This window comes from Hypanus sabinus, chromosome X1 (assembly GCF_030144855.1).
Source record: "Hypanus sabinus isolate sHypSab1 chromosome X1, sHypSab1.hap1, whole genome shotgun sequence".
NCBI classification, from domain to species: Eukaryota; Metazoa; Chordata; class Chondrichthyes; order Myliobatiformes; family Dasyatidae; genus Hypanus; species Hypanus sabinus.
Window position 1 is genome coordinate 6856224 of NC_082738.1, and position 22306 is coordinate 6878529.

Genomic DNA, 22306 nt, shown 5'->3' on the forward strand with positions numbered 1-22306 from the left:
TCATATTATGCCTCTCCAAATGTTCATAAATCCTGCCTCTCAGGATCTTCTTCATCAAATTAACCAACCACTGAAGTAAGACTCACTGGTCTATAATTTCCTGGGCTATCTCTACTCCCTTTCTTGAATAAGGGAACAACATCCTCAACCCTCCAATCCTCTGGAACCTCTCCCGTCCGCATTGATGATGCAAAGATCATCGCCAGAGATTCAGCACTCTCCTCTCACAGTAGCCAAGGGTACATCTCATCCGGTCCCGGTGACCTATCCAACTTGATGCTTTCCAAAAGCTCCAGCACATCCTCTTTCTTAATATCTACATGCTCAAACTCTTTCAGTTCGCTGTAAGTTATCCCTACAATCACCAAAGTCCTTTTCCATAGTGAATACTGAAGCAAAGTATTCATTAAGTACCTTCGCTCCCTCCTCCGGTTCCATACACACTTTTCCACTGACACACTTGATAGGTCCTATTCTCTCATGTCTTATCCTCTTGCTCTTCACATACTTGTAGAATGCCTTGGGGTTTTTCTGTCTGCCAAGGCCTTCTCATGGCCCCTTCTGGCTCTCCTCATTTCATTCTTACGCTCCTTCCTGCTCGCTTTATAATCTTCTAGACCTCTCTATCATCACCTAGTTTTTTTGAACCTTTTGTAAGCTTTTCTTTTCTTCTCAGATTTTCCACAGCCTTTTGTCAAGTACCCCATAACTGGGTACCATACCAACAGAAATGGAATACACGTTGGGAGTTTGTAATTACCAGTAACTAATAAAGTTTATTGGCAAACTAAGTAATACAGTACAAAACAAAATGCAAATATGCATATATTACAGGTCAGCAATTATATATATACAGAAGTGTGGTAAAAGGAATCAAAAACCCAGCTCTTCCAAAGTCTAGGGGTAAATGAATAGTTTTAGGAGATGATGAAAGTTCAGTTCAGTTTAGCTAAGGTTGAAGTAGTTGCTATTGTGACGTTGGAGAGAGAGAGAGAGAGCGCGCGAGAGAAAACGAGCGAGATGGGAGCAGCTGCAGCTGGCAAACCTTCCGTTGTCTTCTTGTTCCGTTGTACTGACGTGGTCATTCAGTTATGACCCCTCCGTTCTTGGCTCGACCGTTCTTCCGTGGTGGACTCATCACTCTGGCATGAGTGGACATACACACAAGCCCCCACCGGCCCTGCCGTCACACTGTGAGCTTTGTGACCAATCTCCTGATTCGGTCCTCCAAGCCCCCACCTTCCTGTGGGTGCACAACACTCTTGCAGTGTCTCGTGGCGTGTCTGCCGGTGTCTCAGCAGACCGATCTTTTATCTCCCCCTGACGGGGTATCAGCCATCAATCACCTGTCCATGTCCATCAAACTGACCACACCCTCCTGTCTCAGCAGGCACCTGGCATCACTCTGCTGTGTCAGCAGAGATCCACACAAACAGGCCAAATGTCCTTGGTGTTAAAGTCAACAATTAGCGAAGAAGCCATAATACTAAATCATCCATTTTAATCCTTGTCTCTCCCTCCCCCTCTGTTCTTCACCTCTTGCTCGTTAGCAGCACCAGTTCACGGGGGGGGGGGGGAGGGGGTCAGTGTCCGAAAGCCAGCCTCATTCTACTGACATTTTAAAGTGATTGTCCACAGAAAATATTAACCCTAGGGGTACATAACACTTTGTACACCATGGTACCTGTACCCTACCAACCTTTCCCGTCTCGTTGGAACATACCTATACAGAACTCCACACAAATATCCCCTGAACATTTGCCACCTTTCTTCCATATATTTCCCCAAGAACATCTGTTCCCAATTTATGCTTCCAAGTTCCTGCCAGATAGCCTCATATTTCCCCTTACTCCAATTAAACGCTTTCCTAACTTGTCTGCTCCTATCACTCTTCAATGCGATGGTAAAGGAGATAGTGATCACAATTCTATCTCCAAAATGCTCTTCCACTGAGAGACCTGACACCTGACCAGGTTCATTTCCCAATACCAGATCAAGTACAGCCTCTCCTCTTGTTGGCTTATCTACATATTGTGTCAGGAAACCTTCCTGAACACACCTAACAAGCTCCACCCCATCTAAACCCCTCACTCTAGGGAGATGCAAATCAATATTTGAGAAATTAAAATCTCCTACCACAACAACCCTGTTATTATTACACCTTTGCAGACTGTGTCTCCCTATCTGCTCCTTGATGACCCTGTTACTATTGGGAGGTCTATATAAAAAACCCAGTAGAGTTATTGACCCCTTCCTGTTCCTAACTTCCACCCACAGAGACTGTGTAAACAATCCCTCCATGACTTCCTCCTTTTCTGCAGCTGTGACACTATCTCTGATCAACAGTGCCTCCCTCCCTGTACTTTCTGAAACACCGAAAGCCTGGCACTCTAAGTAACCATTCCTGCCACTGAGCTATCCAAATCTCTGTAATGGCCACAACATCATAGCTCCAAGTATTGATCCACGCTTTAAGCTCATCCACTTTGTTTATAATACTCTTTGCATTAGACACATCTCAAACCATTGGTCTCAGCATGTCCCTTCTCGATCACCTGCCTATCCTCCCTCTCACAGTCTCCAAGCTTTCTCTATTTGTGAGAGCATTGCCTCTTCCTGTCTCTTCAGTTCAGTACCCACCCCCCAACAATTCTAGTTTAAACTCTCCCCAATAGCCTTAGCAAACCTCTCCGCCAGGATATTGGTCCCCCTGGGATTCAAGTGGAACCCGTCCTTTTTGTACAGGTCACACCTGCCCCAAAAGAGGTCCCAATGATCCAGAAATCTAGATCTCTGCCCCCTGCTCCAATCCCTCAGCCACACATTTATCCTCCACCTCATCTGATTCCTTTACTCACGATCACTTGGCACAGGCAGTAATCCCGAGATTACTACCTTTGAGGTCCGGCTTCTCAACTTCCTTCCTAACTCCCTGTAGTCTGTTTTCAGGACCTCCTTCCTTTTCCTACCTATGTCATTGGTACCAATATGTACCACGACCTCTGGCTGTTCACCTTCAAACTTCAGGATATCATGGACTCAACCAGAAGCATTCCAGACCCTGGCACCTGGGAGGCAAACTACCATTCGTGTTTCTTTCCTGTGTCCACAGAATCACCTGTCTGACCCCCTAACTATAGTGACTCCTCTCATTGCTGCCGTCCTCTTCCTTTCTCTACCCTTCTGAGCCACAGGGCCAGAATCTGTGTCAGAGTCACGACCACTGTTCCTTCCCCCAGGAAGGCTGCCCCCCCCCCCCACAACAGTACTCAAACAGGAGTACTTAATGTTAAGGGGCAATAGCCACAGGGGTACTCGCTAGCATCTGACCCTTGCCCTTCCTTCTCTTGACTGCTCCCCATTTATCTATCTCCTGAGGCCCTGATGTGACTACCTGCTGAGAGTTCTACTCTATCACCTCCTCACTCTCCCTGACTAGACAAAGGTCATCCAGCTGCATCTCCAGTTCCCTAACACGATCTCCAAGTAGCTGCAGATCGATGTACCTAATGCAGTATGCAAATACAACACAAAAAAATTAAATAAACAAGCAATGAATATCAAGAACATGAGATGAAGAGACCTTGAAAGTGAGTCCCTAGGTTGTGGGAACAGTTCAGTGATGGAGTAAGTGAAGTTATCCTCTTTGGTTCTAGAGCCTGATGATTGAGGGGTAATAACTGCTCTAAACCTGGTGGTGTGAGTCCTATAGTTTCTTCCTGTTGACAGCAGCAAGAAGAGAACCTTCTCCTTGTTTACGTATATACGGCAACAAGACAGAGGATTGGAATTAGGATAAAGATTCTGCCCATTGAGTATGCTCTGCCATTCAATCATGGCTGATTTATTTCCCTTCTCAATCCTATTCTCTTGCCTTCTCCCTGTAAATTTTGATGCCTTACTAATCAATAACATTAACAGCCTCCACTTCAAATATACACATTGGCACGGCCTCCACAGCCATCTGTGGCAATGAATTCCAGATTCACTACTCTCTGACTAAATAAATTCATTCTCATCTCTGTCCTTTATGGATGTCTTTTTATTCTGAGGCTGTCCCCTCTGGTCCTAAACTCTCTCACAATCATAATTGGAAGCATCCTCTCCAAGTCCAGTCCATTTAAGCCTTTCAATATTCAATAGGTTTCAATGAGATCCCCCTTCACTGTTCTGAACTGCAACAAGTGCAGGTCCAGAACCATCAAATGCTTCTCAAATTCCCTGCACATTCTCATAAACCTCCTCTGGAACCTCTCCAATGTTAGCACACCCTCTTAGATATGGGTTCTAAGATTGCTGACAATACTCCAAGAGAGGCCTCACCAGTGCCTTATAAAGCTTCACCCTTGCTTTTATGTTCAAGTCCTCTTAAAATGAATGCTAACACTGTACTTGCCTTCCTTAACACCAATTCAACCTGCAAATTAACCTTCAGGGAGTCCTGCACCAGGATTCTCTGTAATTTATATTTCTTGTGTCTCATGTTGCCACTGCAAAAAAGAAATCATGGCATTTATACCCTAGGTGTGTAGCCTATGACAATAAACTTGAACTCCAAATAGTTGAGTTTGTCACGTGCACAAGGTAAAGTGGAATGTAATGAAAACGTGCTTACAGCAGTATCGCAAGAGACAGAATACAAAGTATACACCGAATCAAACCATATAGTATACAAAGATAGTGCAAAAGCAAGACCTCAGTACAAAACAACAATTAATTCTGCGTCCACAAAGCAGGTTCAGCTCCCACAGTCACTGCGGCAGCCTGGTGGCAGTGCGGCTTCCAGATGGAGAAGCGCATTAGTCTCCAAAGCCAGTAAATCAGAAGCGAACCGGACTCCCCGCCCTGAGACAAGGCCACACAACCTCCATCCGCACGGACGCCACGTGAGCAGATCCAGCAGGGACGCCGTGCGAGCTGACGTCACGCGCCGATGTTATAAAAAGAGGCTCGGCACGTCGTGTGTTTGTGAGTGGAGGAGGGGGAGAGTCCGGAGGAGGAAGTGGAGTAGAGCGCCACTGAACCATTCAAGATGGCTAGCCGGGTGAGTGCAGCACTTGAGTGGGGTGATGATTGAACGGAGGGTGAGCGAGGTTGGCTGACCAGGCGGTGGTGGATGAGGTTGGGTTGGGTACACTGGTGTTGAACGTGAATCCCCTGAGTGCAACTCCGTGCCCTGGGGCAGTTGGCCTCCCTCTGTCCTTATTAACCCACCTCATCCCTTCCTCTGTCATCACTAGTGGATGTAGAGGACAGTTTAGCAGGGGAGAGAAGGGTTGGACTTACAGACCTCCTAAAGACACCACACTGCTGCAAGATGCTCGCTTCATTTGACAGCTACTCTGAAGGGGTAGACAGAAATAAACTGTGATGCTATTAACCGTATTATGTTGAATTGCACCAATATAATATTAATCCATGGTTTCCGCAGTTTCAAACACTCCGTTTGGTTGATTGCTATTAAATTGATTTAATATTACGGCAAAGTCTGAGGGACGTTTTGAATTATGTTTAATATGCACACCTTTGTAGTGTTCTGATCAGATGTAAGAGTTTAATATCAAAAACGAACCGAGAGTGATTTTGTAAAGGGGGAAATTGTCAAAAATGTTGGTCAGATTTAGGAAACATTTCAAAATGATTCATTTTTATCTAATTTTATAATTTTTAATTATGGCAAGCTTGCATAGTGAATGTCAATACACAGGTTCTTGCTTGGTATTTTGGACGAATTTGTACACATTGAGGAATTCTCATTGTCAAAATTCACATTTTTGCTTTTCATTCATATTCAGGCTTCTTCAAATTTAAAATAAAATGGCAATTCTGTTGTCCATAAATGCTGTTTACAAGAAATTGTGGGTTGAGTAATCAAACAGGCATTATGTGAAATTCGGCATAGAAACGTTGAATGCAGAAAATGCTAGAAGTATGTAGCTGATGCAGTGGCATTTTGTAATGAGGAAGGGAAGAGAATATAAATGGTTTGAGAGCTGGTCACTTATCCTGGCTTTCTGAGAAATATGGAAGTAAGCAAATAAAAAAAAAACTGATGCCACGATTAAGGAAGGATATTCTTAATTACTCTGCCAAAATATGAAAGCGCTATTGTGGTTTCTACTTCATTATTTTCCAAATTGGCTTGGCTACCACCTCAGAACAGCAGTAGTCAGTTAATAAATTGTGAATTATCAGTTATTATCCTTCAGAATTTTATATAAAACTTGTCTTTAAATAATTTTGCTGATGGATCTCTATTCTGGTAGCATTTTCTGTTTTGTTGTGTCCACTTGATAATTAATATTCTGTTTCATGTTTCAAAATGCCATTTTATTATTGCTGTCTGTCTGATACATGTTCTGCATCTGTACCGTGCTTTACAGAATCTTATTTTAATTGAGGAATTTAGTATTTTTCTTGTTGCTCAGGAGGTTGCGATTCATTTGACATATCTCCCATTTCAATTTGGTTGCAATCTGCATTTCTAGCATTCTTATGATTTGCATATGTTGTAGAATCATTTGAGTTTTCCTCAATACAACCACCTTGACTGGTAGCAATCACTGGCAAATTTGAAGCAGATATTGCCTTTAAAATCACTAGGAATAATCAATATAATGCCAAATAAGCTTGGGTCCTGGCTCCATATCATTAGAGTTTGAGGAGATTTCTACGGGTATACAGTGGAGAGCATCTTAACTGGTTGCATAACCATCTGCTATGTAGGGGCCAATGCACAGGATCTAAATAAGCTGTGGAAGGCTTAAACTCAGCCAGCTCCATCATGGGCACTAGCTTCCCTGGCATCGAGAACAACTTCAAAAGGTGATGCCTCAAAAAGGTGGCATCCATCATTAAGGACCCCCATCACCCAGTCCATGCCCTCTTCTCATTGTTACTGTACCATCAAGGTGGTGATACAGGAGCTGAAGACACACACTCGATATTTCAGGAACAGTTTCTTCCTTGCTGCCATCAGATTTTGGAATGGGTAATGCTACCTCACCATTTTTTCCCTCTTTTAATCAAATGACTTGTATATAATTTTAAAAAGTTTAAATATATTTGCAGTAATTTAATTGTTATTAGGTAATGTACTGTGTATATATATGTTTCTATATGTATTTGTGTGTTCTTGCAATTTATAATTTATTATGCATTGCAATATATTGCTGTTACAAAACAAATTTCATGATGTATGCCAATAATATTAATTCTGCTTCTGAATAGTTATGTCAAGCACTTGTTCCATCAAGGATAATGACATCCCTCAATTGGGATGACAATCAATTGCAGCTTTTCTTTCAGTAGCTGCTGTAGAGATTTGATGGCTGTATGGTAATGTCGCAGTTAAAGAGCTGCTACTTTGACTCCAGTGACTTGGATTTGGTCCTATCATTGGATGCTCTCTGTTTATTTGCTGATATGTTAATTATGCTTTCTCAATTCCTTAAAGCTACTGCTGAAATAAACAACTAGTTCAAATTTCTGGTGAGACTTTTCTTAAAAGTGTGCAGGAAGTATTTGAGGGATTGTTTAAATTGGTAACTGATCTAGTTTGTATGGGGTGCGCCTTGAGCTCATCAGTAATCTTGTGGTTAAGCACTCTGAAGTGCTACATCACGAATAGTCAAATGAATTCATACAAATTTTGGGGATGACACGGTAATGTAGTGGTTAGCACAGTGTTTTATAGAATAGGCAGCACTGGTTTAATTCCCACTGCTGCCTGTAAAGAGTTTGTATGTTCTCCCTTTGACTACGTGGGTTTCCTCCCACAGTCTAATGATTAATTGGTCATTGTAAATTGTCCAGTGATTAGTCTAGGATAAAATCAGGGGATTGCTTGGTGGTGTGGCTCAAAGGGCTGGATGGGCCTATTATGTATTGTATCTCAATAAATGTTTGTGGTGCTGTATTAGTCCCTTCAGTCATATCCTTGAATTGATGTCCATTGGGTTAGTCAGAAATGTCATTGCAAACTAACAATATAATACAACATCAGCCATGTCTCTACAGTATTACTAATTCTGAAGAAAGAACAAGGGATCTTAATAAAACATGTAAGATCCTTTGGGAGTATGAGAAGATAGATATTGAGATATGTCCCCTAGTGGCAGAATATTGAACTCAGTTACACGATTAAGGATGGCCATTTAGAACCTCGGTGTGCAGGAATTTTTTGCAGTGGATGTTGAGTTTCTGGAAGTCTTTACCCCAATGGGTTGTGTAGACCAGGTCATTGGAAGTGTTTAAAGAGGGAGTGGATAAAGTTCAGGGAAATGGAGTGCTGTTGGGAACTGTCATAAAGCTATAATGATATTGAATGGCAGGGCAAGCTTGATGGGCCAAATTGTCTAATTTTCTATTTCATCTTCCTTCATTAAACAATACTCCATCCTTCATTTTTGCAAGTTAAAGAAAAAATGAGTGATGAATCTATTGTTGAGGGGAGCAGCAAGAGGGTGTGGATGAATGTTGGGTTGGAGATTACGTATCCTCCCAGGTCTTTTACCTGTAGTAATTTGATGAAGAAGACATCCTTGTGCACAACAAATTCCCAGAGGTGCTGATTTTTGTAAACTGCACAAAAGGAGGTCCTTTTGTCCATTGAGTTCATGTCATTTTAGAAATGCTATTTGGCCTAATCACACCTCATTACTTACTTTTGTACATTCTGGCTCATCAAGTGCTTATCCAAGTATCTTTTAAATTTGAAAATGGATTCTGTCTTGATTATCCCTTCAAACAGTGACTTGTTCATTCTCACTTCGGGCTGAGAAAAATATCTTCAATTTCCATCTGATATTTTACCAAATATGCTAAATCTATGGATCTAAGCTATTGATCTCTGCTGCGAGAAATGTGTCTTTTATGTCCCTCGTGGCCTTGATCTAGTTGAATACACCTCAACTTAAATCTTGGCTATCTCAGCATCAATGAAAACAGTCTCAGCTCTGCCAGTCTATTGTCAGGACTAAGGTTATGCACCACTGAATGACCTTGTAAATCTCCTCTATACCTGTCGTAGTGCTGCAACATCTTTCCTGTAATGTGGTGACCAGGGCTGCATTAGGTCCTAATCTCAGGCTTGTGTTTTGTACAGTTTTGATTATGACCTCCCCTTATTTTTGGTGCCACCATCTATAGTGAGATGACTATTGGAAAATTGGAAAGAAATGCAGATTTTGTCCAAAATATATTTCTGTCGTTGTGTAAGGTGATGGTTGAGTGTAATGGGAATGAGCTCAAGTATTGTTGCCGCAGTTCAGCTGTAGCCTCTAATCTAAATTGCAGTAAGTCTTCGTGAGTCTTGGATTACTTTACCTTTTAAGAACTCATTCTTCTTTTTCCCATTACACTGCTGTTGTTGAGGTCCTCAACCTCTGGTGACATACTCGGCTTTCTTCAAGGATCCTTCATTGCTGTTACAGTAACGGGTTTGTTTTACCAGTCAGGGTTGTTGGCCTTGAGCTGAACCTCTGAACCTGGAGGACCGGTGGACCACTCTTGGTCTGGCCTCTCCCCATTGACCTTTGTCATGGGTGACCCTTCCAAGATCTAAACATAAAGCACTGACTCAAGCCAGCATAGCTCTCCAGGTCATTGAGGAATGTAACCTCCAAACCATGACAAGGTTGTAGTCCTCTTGGAGATTTAAGAACTCATCCTGGTATTTAAATCCTTTGTGCCTTGCTCTTTCCTAATTCTGTCTTAAAACATCCCTCCTGCTGCCGTCCAGTTTTGGTCGATGTAGTGCCTTTGGTGTTTTTCCTTAATTCCATCTTCAAAACTGCTTCATTTATGGAATTTCTAAGATTTGGAGTAACAAATAATCCGCTGGAGAAATTCAGCGGCATATTTAAACTATGTAATTGTTGTCATCAGCATTTGCAATTTGGTCCACATTCTGAATTCTATTGCTGAGGGTAAACATATTGAATTTGTACTGGTGGATTGTGCAGAAATTGAAAAAAAAAATGAAGTGAAGAATAACCGTTCAAAATGGGTCTTTGTAAACCATTCAAAGTAGGTGGTAGAAACTTGATGTTTAATGAAGGCCAATAGCCAAGCTGATCCAAAACATTTGTCACACTATCTATGCAACAATATGAAAAATCTCACAGCATTACTGAATCTGCTGGTGAATCAGTTTTAATATCACTGGCATATGTCATGAAGTTTGTTGTTTGCACCAGTACATTCTAATACATAAAATAAACCTGCAAATTACAATGAGTATATGTGTGTCTATATATGTATATATTTGTGTTTGTCTGTGTATGTGCATGTATATTTATGCACAAGTGTAAATGTATGTGTATGAGTGTGTAGCACAAAAAGGGAGCAAAAAAAGTGAGGTATTGTTCATAGGTTGGCTCTTAGATGTGCGTCCTGGGTTGTGCAAGGACCACTGTTTCAAGATGCCTTTGCTACCTCAATCAAAGCATAGGCAGAGGAATTAATTTTCAAAAGTGGCCCATAGCCCTAAACTAGCTCAGTTACTAGATGCAATATATTTATGCCTTCAGAAGGTTTTTAAGAGATTATTTAAGAGTGAAGTATTACCTCATGGTGTTGAGGTAATTTGAGGACTGGTTAAAAGGAAAAAAAGAATAGAAATAAACCTGCTTAAGGGTTGGGAGATTCCAATAAGTGGGATGCTACAGGGATCTATTTCAGACCCCATTTGCTTGCAAAATATATCAATGATTTGGTTGCGAGGACTAAGCTTAACACAAACAACTTTGCAAATAATACAGAGCTTAGTTGCAAACTGGGCTGAAAGGCAGATGTAGAGAGGCTTCAGAAGATTTGGATAGATTAAGTAAATGGACAAGACATGCATTGTGGGGAAATGAAGGCATTCATTTTGAGAGAAAATACAGAAGCCAATTATTAAAATGAAAAGTGATGATCAGAGAGACCTGGGTATTCTTGTACATGAATCACTGAAAGTTAACATGCAGCTTTAGCAGGTAGTTAAAAAAGCAAATGGTACTTTTGTGAGAGAAGGGATATCTGGCTGCAATCATATATGGCCCCCTTGAGACTGTTTATGGAATAGCCAGGACATCAAAGGATATGGGGTGAAAGCAGGGGAGTGGGGATGACTGGAAGAATTGGATCAGCCCATGATTGAATGGCAGAGCAGACTTGATAGGCTGAATAGCCTACTTCTGCTTCTATATCTTAAGGTCTTAATATTGCGCACAGATCGCCATCCTACTTGAAATGTACTTAAAGAGTGTGGTGAAGGTTTACTGGATTGTTTCCTGGGATACTGTGGGGAGGGGTGGGAGGAGTCAGAGGTTAGTCATATAAAGGGATATTATATACTTAAGTACAGGTATGCGAACCTGGAGCAAGATTAGATTAGCTAGTGCCTCAAGTCTGATCCACCATTTAACAAGATCATGTGTACTGTAACCAAAGCTTTGCATTCTGGTTCATCTGTGGTAATCTTGTACTTGGTTCTTAAATACCTACCTCTGGTTAAGATATTCTACTTCCACTGTTCTTTGAAGAAGATAGTTCTATATACTGTATTTATGATCCTTTGATGGGAATATTGTTTTATCAGTATCCTCAATATGTGACCCTTATTTTCAAGCAGTGATACCTTGTTCTGGATTCTCTGACAAGAGAACTATTCTCCCAAACAATGCTGACAAGATCCCTTAAGTGTTTGTTATTCAGTGAATCCCCACTCTTCTGACCATGTGGGTAATGGCTCTCTGTCTAGTCTTTCCTCATAATGCTAACTGTCTACTTAAAACATTAGTTATTCTCTACCTCTGAACAGTATCCCATGCTGTCATCTTTCCCTAGCTAAGGAATCAATTGCTATACAGTACTCTATAAATGGTGTTACACCAATGCCCTATTTAGCTAAAGCATCCGCTGTAATTGGGCAGACCCAATCTATATCATCTTGAGTTTAGAACAAGATGGGATTGCATTGAAATGTAAACTTTTTTTTTCTGTGGCTTAGGGTAGATATCATGATGTTTGCCCCAGCTGGGGTGTCTATAACGAGGGGGTCATTGTGTCAAAATAAGGGCTCCACCATTAAGGATGTATGAGAAGAGTCTTCAAGAGGAAATTGAATTTTGTGGAAATTGGATCACTGAATGAATCGAAGGTGAAGATTAGGAAATATTATGTTATGAAAGGAATTCATGAATACAGGGCAAACACGAAGAAGTCTGCAGATGCTGGAAATTCAAACAACACACACAAAATGCTGGTGGAACACAGCAGACCAGGCAGCATCAAATGTCAACAGTGCTTCTCCCTATAGATGCTGCTTGGCCTGCTGTGTTCCACCAGCATTTTGTGTGTTTCATGAATGCAGAGTTAGTACAGGAATTTAGCCCTGACCTAAAAGATCAGCAGTAATATCAAAAGGCAGACCAGGCATGGTGGACTGGGTGAATGCCTTCTGCTATCTTTTGCGTTCAATCAGAGAACTTTGAAAGCAGTTCTGCTTCTTGACCTTAGCAGCGATGTAGAGGAAGAAATGCAGAGAAGGTTGAATGTTAGATGGTTAAAGTAATATTTAATCAAGAAAGATCAGTTATTGTGCATGGTAGCCAAAAGTAGAAAATATAAAGCATATGATGTATGTAAGAAAAAAGATGGAGTGGAAGCTAAATAAATTTAATTACTATGACATAGGGTGGTGGGGGTGGAGATATGTCTCTACCAAAGGAGGTGTAAGGCACTCCTTCCCTCTGCTAGCCTGCAGGTCACCTTTGGGCAAGGTGTAGCATCTGATTTGCCCCTCGAACAGCATCACATGACATATGTCATTAGTCATCACCATTATGTCAGAGTTGTATGACATAGATGATCATGGTCTCTCCATGACCACGATTGCACTTGGCAAATTTTTCTGCAGAAGTGGTTTGCCATTGCTGCCTTCTGGGCAGTGTCTACAACATGGGTGACCCCAGCCATTATCAATATCCTTCAGAGATCGTCTGCCTGGTGTCAGTGGTGGCAGAAATAGGACTTGTGACATGCACCAGTTGTTCATGCAACCATCCAGCATTTTCTCCCATTATTACAATCCTTTTACCCCCTTGTGGTTTTATAAAACTGAATGACTAGCTGGGTCATTTCAGAATGGAATTAAGTTGAACCATGTTGTTGTATGTCTGTAGTCACAAAGGCTAGTCTGGATAGGAATGGTAGGTTCTCTTCCTCGGGTATATTCATGTTTTTAATGATTATTATTTATGCTAGCTTCTTTATAGATGATTATTCAAAGACTCCAAATGCATTCATTATCTAAATTATGCACCTTGATATTTGTCTGCTTACAGGCAGCCACAAATCAAGAAACTGAAATAACCCAGTCTTAAAAAAAAAGGCCATAAAAGACGAAAGACCACTGTAGAGGAGAGAGTGGGGAAAGAGAATTATTATTTGCACTACTCCTTGTGGTAGTTTCTGGATCAACTGGTTGTTTCTTTCTGATGTTAGTCCAACTGCTTCATAGCCAATTTTGTTGGTACCATAAACATTGCTTTTAAGAAACTAAAGAGTTATCAATCAAAGAAACAAGATCAACTTTCACCTGTTTGAATGTACACCTGTAATTGAAACTCCTGCATTATTTTGCTGGAAGTTATGTACATGGATGACATTTACAAGTGTTTAAAAAGTGACATTGTGGATCACTTCACTGAGTTTAATCAATAAATTGTGCTCACATAATTAGCTCTATGAACTGTGAGTAAATGGGTATTGATATTGGAATAATCTATTCCTAAACCTCAGTTGAGTTCTGTTGCACATAGAAACCTGAATGCATTAGAAACCAAGTCATGTTGGGTTGATCTCCTTTCTGGAACACCTGGACAGTGAAGATACATACATCAGGATGCTCTTCATTAACTACAGCTCAGCGTTCAATACTAATCATTCACTAATCAATAAGATTCAAGTGCTAGGCCTAAATACCTCCATGTGCAGCTAGATCCTTGATTTCCTCACTTGCAGACCCCAGTCAGTTCAGAGTGGCAACATCTCCTCCACAATCTCCCTCAGCACAGGTGCACCTCAAGGCCGTGTGCTTAGCCCCCTGCTCTACTCACTTTACACTTATGACTGTGAGGCTAAGCACAGCTCCAGTGCCATGTTCAAGTTTCCTGATGGCATCAATGTCATTGGTCGAATCAAAGGTGGTGATGAATCAACCTCTCACTCATTGTCAGCAAGACCAAGGACTTGAGGAGGAGGAAACCAGACGTCATGAGCTGGTCCTCGTCGATGGATCAGAGGCAGAGAGGCTAAGCAATTTTGAATTCCTTGGCATTATAATTTCAAAAGATCTGTCCTGGGTCCAGCATGCAAGTACCATTATGAAGAAAGCACAGCAGCACCTCTACTTTCATAGAAGTTTGCGTAGATTCAGCATCTAAAACTTTGACAAACTTTTGTGGTGGAGAGTATATTGATTGCTTGTATCACAGCTTGGTATGGAAGCACTGCTGCCCTTGTACACAAAAGCCTCTTTAAAAAGTCGCGGATGCACCTTTTTTGTCAGTCCATGGCCTGTAATATCGAGGTGAGGCCACACTCGGGTTGGAGGAGCAGCACTTGTATTATGCCTGGGTAATCACCAACCTGATGGTATGAACATTGATTTCTTGAACTTCTGGTAATGCCCCCACTTCACCATTCCCCATTCCCTTTTCCCCCTCTCAACTTATCTCCGTAACTGTCCATTGCCTCCCTCTGGTGCTCCTCCCCCTCTTTCTTCCATGGCCTTCTGTCCTCTCCTATCAGATTCCCCCTTCTCCAGCCCTTTATCTTTCACCAATCAACTTCATAGCTCTTTACTTCATCTCTGTCCTCCACAACCCCCCCCCCTCGGTTTCACCTATCACCTTGTGTTTCTCTCTCCCTTCCCCTCGCTCACCTTCTAGCTCTGACACCTCTTTTTTTTCTCCAGTCCTGATAAAGGGTTTTGGCCCGAACCGTCGACTGGGCATGTGGGCAGTGGGAGAATCATCTCTCTTGTGCTTCATGATCTTGTCATTTGAGTATCACACAACCCTGCCACTTTGAACTGGGCCATGCCTTCATTAATGTCCAAGACTTGCCTTTATTGGATCTTGCTCTTCCTTACACAAGTCATTGGGTTTGTGGGGGTGTGGCCAGGGTTAATTGGGGTGCACCTAGGGTTAGTGGGGTGTGCATCCCCTTGGACCTTAGCATTAGGTTTGAGGGTAGGGCTGGTGGATGTATATGAGGGGCTGGCCTGCTGATTTCCTTCAGCATTTTTTTTGTGTTGTTTGGATTTCCGGCATCTGCAGTTTGTGGATATGGCCAGTCCATCATGAGTAATGCCTTCTCTGCTATTGAGCACATCTACGTGGGCTGTTGTTGCAGGAAAGCAGCATCCATCCAGGAACCCACCATCCAGGCCATGTACTTTTCTCACTGCGTCTATCAGGAAGAAGGTGCAGGGTCATCATAACCAGCACCACCAGTTCAGAAATACTAATTATCCTTCAAACATCAGGCTCTTGAACCAGAAGGAATATCTTCAGTCAGCTTCACTCGCCCTGCAATTGAACTGAACTCGTTTTTAAGGACTCATGTTCTCTATATTTATTGCTTATTTATTATCATTATTTATTTTTGTATTTGCAGTTTTTTTTGCACATTTGTTGTTGCAATGTGTTGCTCTGTAGGGTGTGGTTTTTAATTGATTCTATGGTGTTTCTTGTATTTACTGTGATTGCACACAAAGTGAATCTCAAGGTTAAATATAGTGGGCTATATGTACTTAGATAATAAATTTACTTTGATCTTTGACCTCTCACCAAGTTTCAGCTATCACCTGCTGGTTTCTACTCCTTCTCTTTACCTCCACCTCATTTTGGCTTCTGCCTTCCTTTTCAGTCCTGATGAAGGGTCTCAGCTTGAAATATTGACTTTTCATTCCCTCTTCCCCCCCCCCCCAACAGATGCTGCCTGACCTGACTTCCTCCAGCAATTTGTGCTTGAAGTAGAACCACTTAACATGGAAAAATATGGTATTTTACTTTTCACAGGAATATTATTAATCAAAATATAAAGGAAGTTAATCAAAATTTGATCAAAAACTCTGGTGTTCAGGAATATAGAGAGAATATTTTAGTGGTTTCTCAGGAGAAATTGGGTGGACTAAAGGAAATAGCTGAGACTCAGCACTTTTACTTTTGTCTTCAAAGCAAAAGTAATATTAAAAAGTGGAATACAAAAGGAATATCAAGATTTGGGAACATAAAGGAAATTATTTGCAAAGTACTTTTGAAATGGACTAAATGCTGATATTCCTTGGAGCTGATGGGTTTACATCCAAAGGCTTTAAGATGTGATTACAGAATTTATGAAACCCAATTTCTGGAAAGCTCCTAGAGTTTGGAAGGAAGTAAATGTAATAGTATTCAAGAAAAGAGCAAGTGAGAGGAAAGGGAACAGGTAATTAGTCCAATATGTGTTGTCAGGATATTATTCTGACATTATTAAATATGTAATAAGGAGTAGTAAAACCTAGTATGATTTGGCAGGGTCAGCTTGGCTTCATAAAAAGAAAATCAGGTCTGACTGTTCAAATTGCATTTTGATAATGTAGCGAGCAGTGTGGATGAGAGAAAACTGCATATAGGCAAATGAACAAAAAGAAAACTTTAGGGGGTACCTGGCAATTCAGGCAGCAATAATAGAGAAAATTAGCATAGTTAATTTTGGGTCATTGATTCCATCAGTTTTGCTCTTGTATTGAGAAAGACCACAAATAGAAATCGGAGAATTAAAATATTAACATAGGTAAACACAAGGTATAGAGAACCAATTTATTTACAAGTTGGCCCTCCGAATAGTTTAAAGTTCAAAATAAATTTACCATTGAAGTATGTATGTGTAACCCCCTGGGTCGCCTCAGGCTCGCTCAGCTCGTTTCGTCTAGGGGGGAGCAGCCTTCGGCCCCGCCAAACTGGGTAATCAGCTGGTGTGGATGCTGTGTGATGTCCCCGCCTCACCCAAAACCAGACAGTACACCATATGCGATTAAATGAGTACAATTTATAAAGGTTACTATAACTAAGTGATTAATAACGATACAGTATATATGAAGAGAAAATTAAAGAAAAGGCGCCAAACTTATCAAAGTCCAAACCACTTCGTGCACAACCGTTGGAGCTCAATTACTGAAGTCTTCTGGCCACTATTCGATCCCCTCCGAACTCCTCGACTCGCAGCTCAGGACTCTCCGAACTCCTCGACTCTCCAAACAGCTCAGGACCCTCCGAGTGGTCAACCAAGCACATCTAGCTTCATCCCTCCCCCCCCCCCCGGGAGAATCTCCCGGCCTCGGACCCCCCTTTGGGGTCCGATCCTCGCCCAGCTTAGAGCATTGCGTCCTCTCTCTTGACCCCTTCGCACCGATCTGCCCAAAAGCCCGTCAACAAAAGTTTACAGACTCAGAAGAAAGAACATTAATCCCCATTTGGTTTACAAAGGAATACCATTCTCGTTATCAGTAAATTAGCATTCCTGCTAGTTAACAAAAGGAAACCCTTTCCCAACAGTAACAAAGAAAAAAAAAGAAACCCCCTTTACACACTTCCTCCACCAAATAAAAGTCATGTCCTCATGACTACTAAATAACTTGCCACCTTTCCTGCCAACAGACCATAACCCAAGCACAAACAGCGACATCTCCTCCCCACACAGTAACCCTCACGCCCTGTTCCTCAGGCGCTACTTAGGCCAACTATCTGGGAGTTCCCTAACCCTTCTGAGGCCTCCGTACCCCCTCACCTAAACCCTTCAGGCTCGGACACAACTGGGGATACCTTGGGCCCACTACCAACTCCTCTCTCAACCTCTCACTCATGCCCCACACTGCACACAGCTAACCCTCCCCGCTACACCTGACTCAATGGGAGAAGGGCCAAAGGTCTCTTCCTCAATCGAGGGAAAGTCAGCAAAAGGCAGCATGTACCACACATCCAGCACATCATCCATCGAATCTGTATTCTTCCTCATTCCTGTGATCGGTAGCTGCTGTTTGATCTTCTCCAAACGGAAACACGTGGCCTGCACTGCTCCCGCAGTCTCTTCAGCCTCCTGTTCAGTATTCACTGCACTTCTCTCCAGCTTTTTCTTCCTCATGACTTCTTCCAGATCAACTTTCAGGTTTTGCACTTCATTTGAATTGTCGATGGTCATCTTCAGGTTCCCTTCAAGCTTCCGCTTCTCTCTTCTGAGATTCGTCTGTAATTTCTTCACCTCTGCAAACTCCCCTCTCCGGGTTCTCAGTTTGCTATTACCCTCAGTCAGACAACTTTCTTCATTCTCTCCAACTTGTAAGTCTTCCGAATGGTTCCAGATCACTTTCTCCAGTCTCTCCGTCTTCATTTCAAACTTGATTCCGTAGAGACAGTCTCTCACGAGCTGCGACCTTCGCCAGCCCTGGCACGTGTCCCGAAAACACTTTAACTCGGTAGTTCTCAGCTGCTCCTGCAACGACCTCACTTCATATTCTCCTGAGGCAAATCCAAATACCAAGAGATCATCCACATACACCAAAACTCCAAACGCCTCCACATCCCCTATGGTCTTCCACCTGCCCTGCAGGAAGGTTGCAAGGGCTCCAGATATGCCCTGTGGCATCTTTTCGGACCCAAAGACTCCTAGGGAATTTATAACGGCCGTCTTCTCCTTGTCGGCCCCACTCATCGGGATCTGGCAACATCCACTCCTCAGATCCAGCACCTTAAACCATTTCGCACCACTCAGACAGGCCATCGCCTCTCCAGCCCTCAGGGCCATATTCTGGTCACTAACAGCGTGCCTCTTCAACGCAATATAATCCACACACACGCTGCCTACGTCTTCCACGGCTGTAGGGGCCAGTCGCCGCAACCTCTCTCTCTCCGAGGTGTCTTCAGCAGTCAACTCCCCTCCCTTGTGGTATTTCGCAGCGTCCACGAAGAGGGTCTCACCCTCAGATATTTCCCCCAGGCCGTACCACCACTGGCTCTTGTTTGAATTCGGTATCAGCCCAATGCTGCTACACACGTCCGCACAAGCAGCTCGAAACCCTGGGTGCATCGACAATGCCTCCAAACAGCGCTCACCCGCCTCCTCCGGGCAGGCTCCCAAGCGCACCAGCAGGATATTGGTTCTCTCTAGAACAGAAACGCTGCCCGTCTCAACAGGGTCCGGACACATCAGCATTAACGATTCATGAACCTCAGTCTCCTCCACATTTGCCTCTAAGAACTCCATTTTCACTGACCAACAACCGTTGTCTGGATAATCACCGGCACTGGTACCCCGAATCTCCAGTGTCCTCAATGTTGTCAAGGGTAAATGCTTCCAATAACGGTTATGAAACAAACTGTACAGCAACTTCACCGGCGCCCCGGTGCCGAGGATGGCTTTAACTTGACTTCCATCCATCCGTAACAACACCTGTGCGCATGGCCCCTCTAAGCCTTCAGGAATAGGGTCTGTTCCTTTCGGGAGTTCCTTGGTACATTGCTGGGAACGTGCTCCCCCAGAGACCCCAAGCCGTTCCCCCACTGGGCCTCCTCTAAGTTTCCCGACACCTCTCGAATCAACGGAACAACTGATCCCCTTGACAGATCCCCTTGGCACCACAAGCAATTTATCTGCCCCCCTAGGCAAAAAGGGATACCCTAAAAACTTCCCACCAATCTCCTGCCACAGATATAATATGCCCCCCAGCTGCGGCATTTGACTTCCAGTCGAACCACACGCATTTTCCCACACTTTCCCAGAACTGGCAGCGGTCACTTCGAGGTAATTGCGCCTGACAGTTCTAACAAAGTCACCAGCCCGCCTACTCAAACTTTCAACCCGTCCCTGTCGCTTTTCCTCAGCCAAGCACTGCCACTCACCCAACAGCTGAGGGGTCCGCTCCGCCCACGCCTCCGCCCCTTTAGGGCTGGACATTATTCCAATAACCGGGCGGAGCTCACCACTGCTGAAACATCCCAACCTGTCACTCCTCAATCTCCAAACAGTACGGACAACCCATGGTCCCACCACCATTTCGTCAGCACTAGTCGGAACTCGAACAACAACAATTGCTACCAACAGCAACCACCCCACCCAACACACACACAGCGATAACCAGCAATCGCACACCCACAAAGGCACACCAGCTCTTCGCCGCAGACACAATTTAAAGAGGGTGATCACACAGCCTCCACAGAAATCAATCCCGGACGAGCACCCCACAATGTAACCCCCTGGGTCGCCTCAGGCTGGCTCAGCTCGTTTCGTCTAGGGGGGAGCAACCTTCGGCCCCGCCAAACTGGGTAATCAGCTGGTGTGGATGCTGTGTGATGTTCCCGCCTCGCCCAAAAACAGACAGTACACCATATGCGATTAAATGAGTACAATTTATAAAGGTTACTATAACTAAGTGATTAATAACGATACAGTATATATGAAGAGAAAATTAAAGAAAAGGCGCCAAACTTATCAAAGTCCAATCCACTTTGTGCACAACCGTTGGAGCTCAATTACTGAAGTCTTCTGGCCACCATTCGATCCCCTTCGAACTCCTCGACTCGCAGCTCAGGACTCTCCGAACTCCTCGACTCTCCAAACAGCTCAGGACCCTCCGAGTGGTCAACCAAGCACATCTAGCTTCATCCCTCCCCCCCTCCTCGGAGAATCTCCCGGCCTCGGACCCCCCTTTGGGGTCCGATCCTCGCCCAGCTTAGAGCATTGCGTCCTCTCTCTGGACCCCCTCGCGCCGATCTGCCCAAAAGCCCGTCAACAAAAGTTTACAGACTCAGAAGAAAGAACATTAATCCCCATTTGGTTTACAAAGGAATACCATTCTCGTTATCAGTAAATTAGCATTCCTGCTAGTTAACAAAAGGAAACCCTTTCCCAACAGTAACAAAGAAAAAAAAGAAACCCCCTTTACATATGTCACCATATACAACCCTGCAATTCGCTTTCTTGCTAGCACACTCAGCAAATCCAAGAACCATAATATAATCAATGAAAAGCCACACCCACCAGGATGGGCAAACAACCAATGTGTAAAAGACAACAATCTGTGCCAATACAAAAGAGGGAAAAAAATATAAATAATAAACATAATGAACATGTGATGAGGTCTTGAAAGTGAAACTGTTGGTTGTGAGAACATTTCAATGATAGGACAAGTGAAGTTATCCCCTTTGGTTCAAGAGCCTGATGATTGAGGGGTAATAATTGTTCCTGAACCTGGTGGTGTGAGCCCGGAGGCTCCTGTACTACCTTCCTGATGACAGTGAGAAGAGAGCATGGCATGGGGGTTCCTGTTGATGGATGCTGCTTTGCTGCCACAGCACTCCCTGTAAATGTGCTCAATGGAGGGGAGGGTTTTACCAGTGATGGACTGTCATACCCACTACTTTTTTTTTGGATTTTCCATTCTAAGACACTGGTAACAGTTGAATCTCCGGTAATATTGCTTGGACTTTGTCATTAGACTCTGTAGCAATGATTTAAATGTTAAGGCCTCATGTAATGTGTATGCAAGTTTACAAACAATACATTAGTAAGTATTTAGGAGGAAGCAGTGTCTGTTCAGAGACAGGCAGGTAAATGATGAAACGGGCATTACAGATGTGTGATAATGAGAAATATGCAATTATTTTGATAGGAGGTGGAGAATTTTTTTTCAATTGTGACAAGCTAGTCTATGGTCTGATTTGTGATCCTTGTATTGCACAGCAGAAAAATTGAGGGTTATGGAGAAAGGTATGTAGTTGGAACAAGAGTCCACAGCCAGAGCAGCCATGATCTTATTAAATGGCAGGAGCAGGCTTGTCTGTGCCTGATCCTTTTCAAATGTTCCTATGTTACAGCAGTGTGTATTTTTGGCTTGGTCTTCAACTATCATGCTGAGATTTGTGGTGCGGGGAAGAGTTGATTTTCTGTGTTTTAAAATGTATTGAAGACTTTATAAAAGCTGGATGTTTATTAACATGCTCTTTCAACTCAACCACATGATTTTTTAATGTTATCCCTTGACTACTCAGATGCAAATTCCTCTTTCACTAATGTGAAACTGAAAAGGGGCAAACACTTCATTGCTAGCAAAAATCTGCTTCTCATTGATGCAGTGAATATTTTTGTTTATATGGGCAACTGGCTGAAAGATGATCAAATCTAAAGAAATTCTCTTGACCCCTTTTCTCTCACCATCCTTTCCCAAAATTGTAAAATTAATAAGTCTGCTAATATGCTTATTCCTGAGGTGCACACC

At 43.0% G+C, this 22306-nt stretch overlaps 1 protein-coding gene across 1 annotated transcript in view; it reads left to right on the forward strand.

Annotated features, from left to right (window-relative positions):
- Positions 1 to 4913: 4913 nt before the first annotated feature.
- Positions 4914 to 22306, forward strand: part of LOC132384552 (vesicle-fusing ATPase) — a 277249-nt gene continuing 259856 nt past the window's right edge. The window contains exon 1 of the mRNA XM_059955720.1: positions 4914 to 5044. Within this exon, the coding sequence (XP_059811703.1) occupies positions 5033 to 5044 (12 nt within the window). The 5' untranslated portion in view covers positions 4914 to 5032. The remainder of the gene's footprint in view (positions 5045 to 22306) is intronic.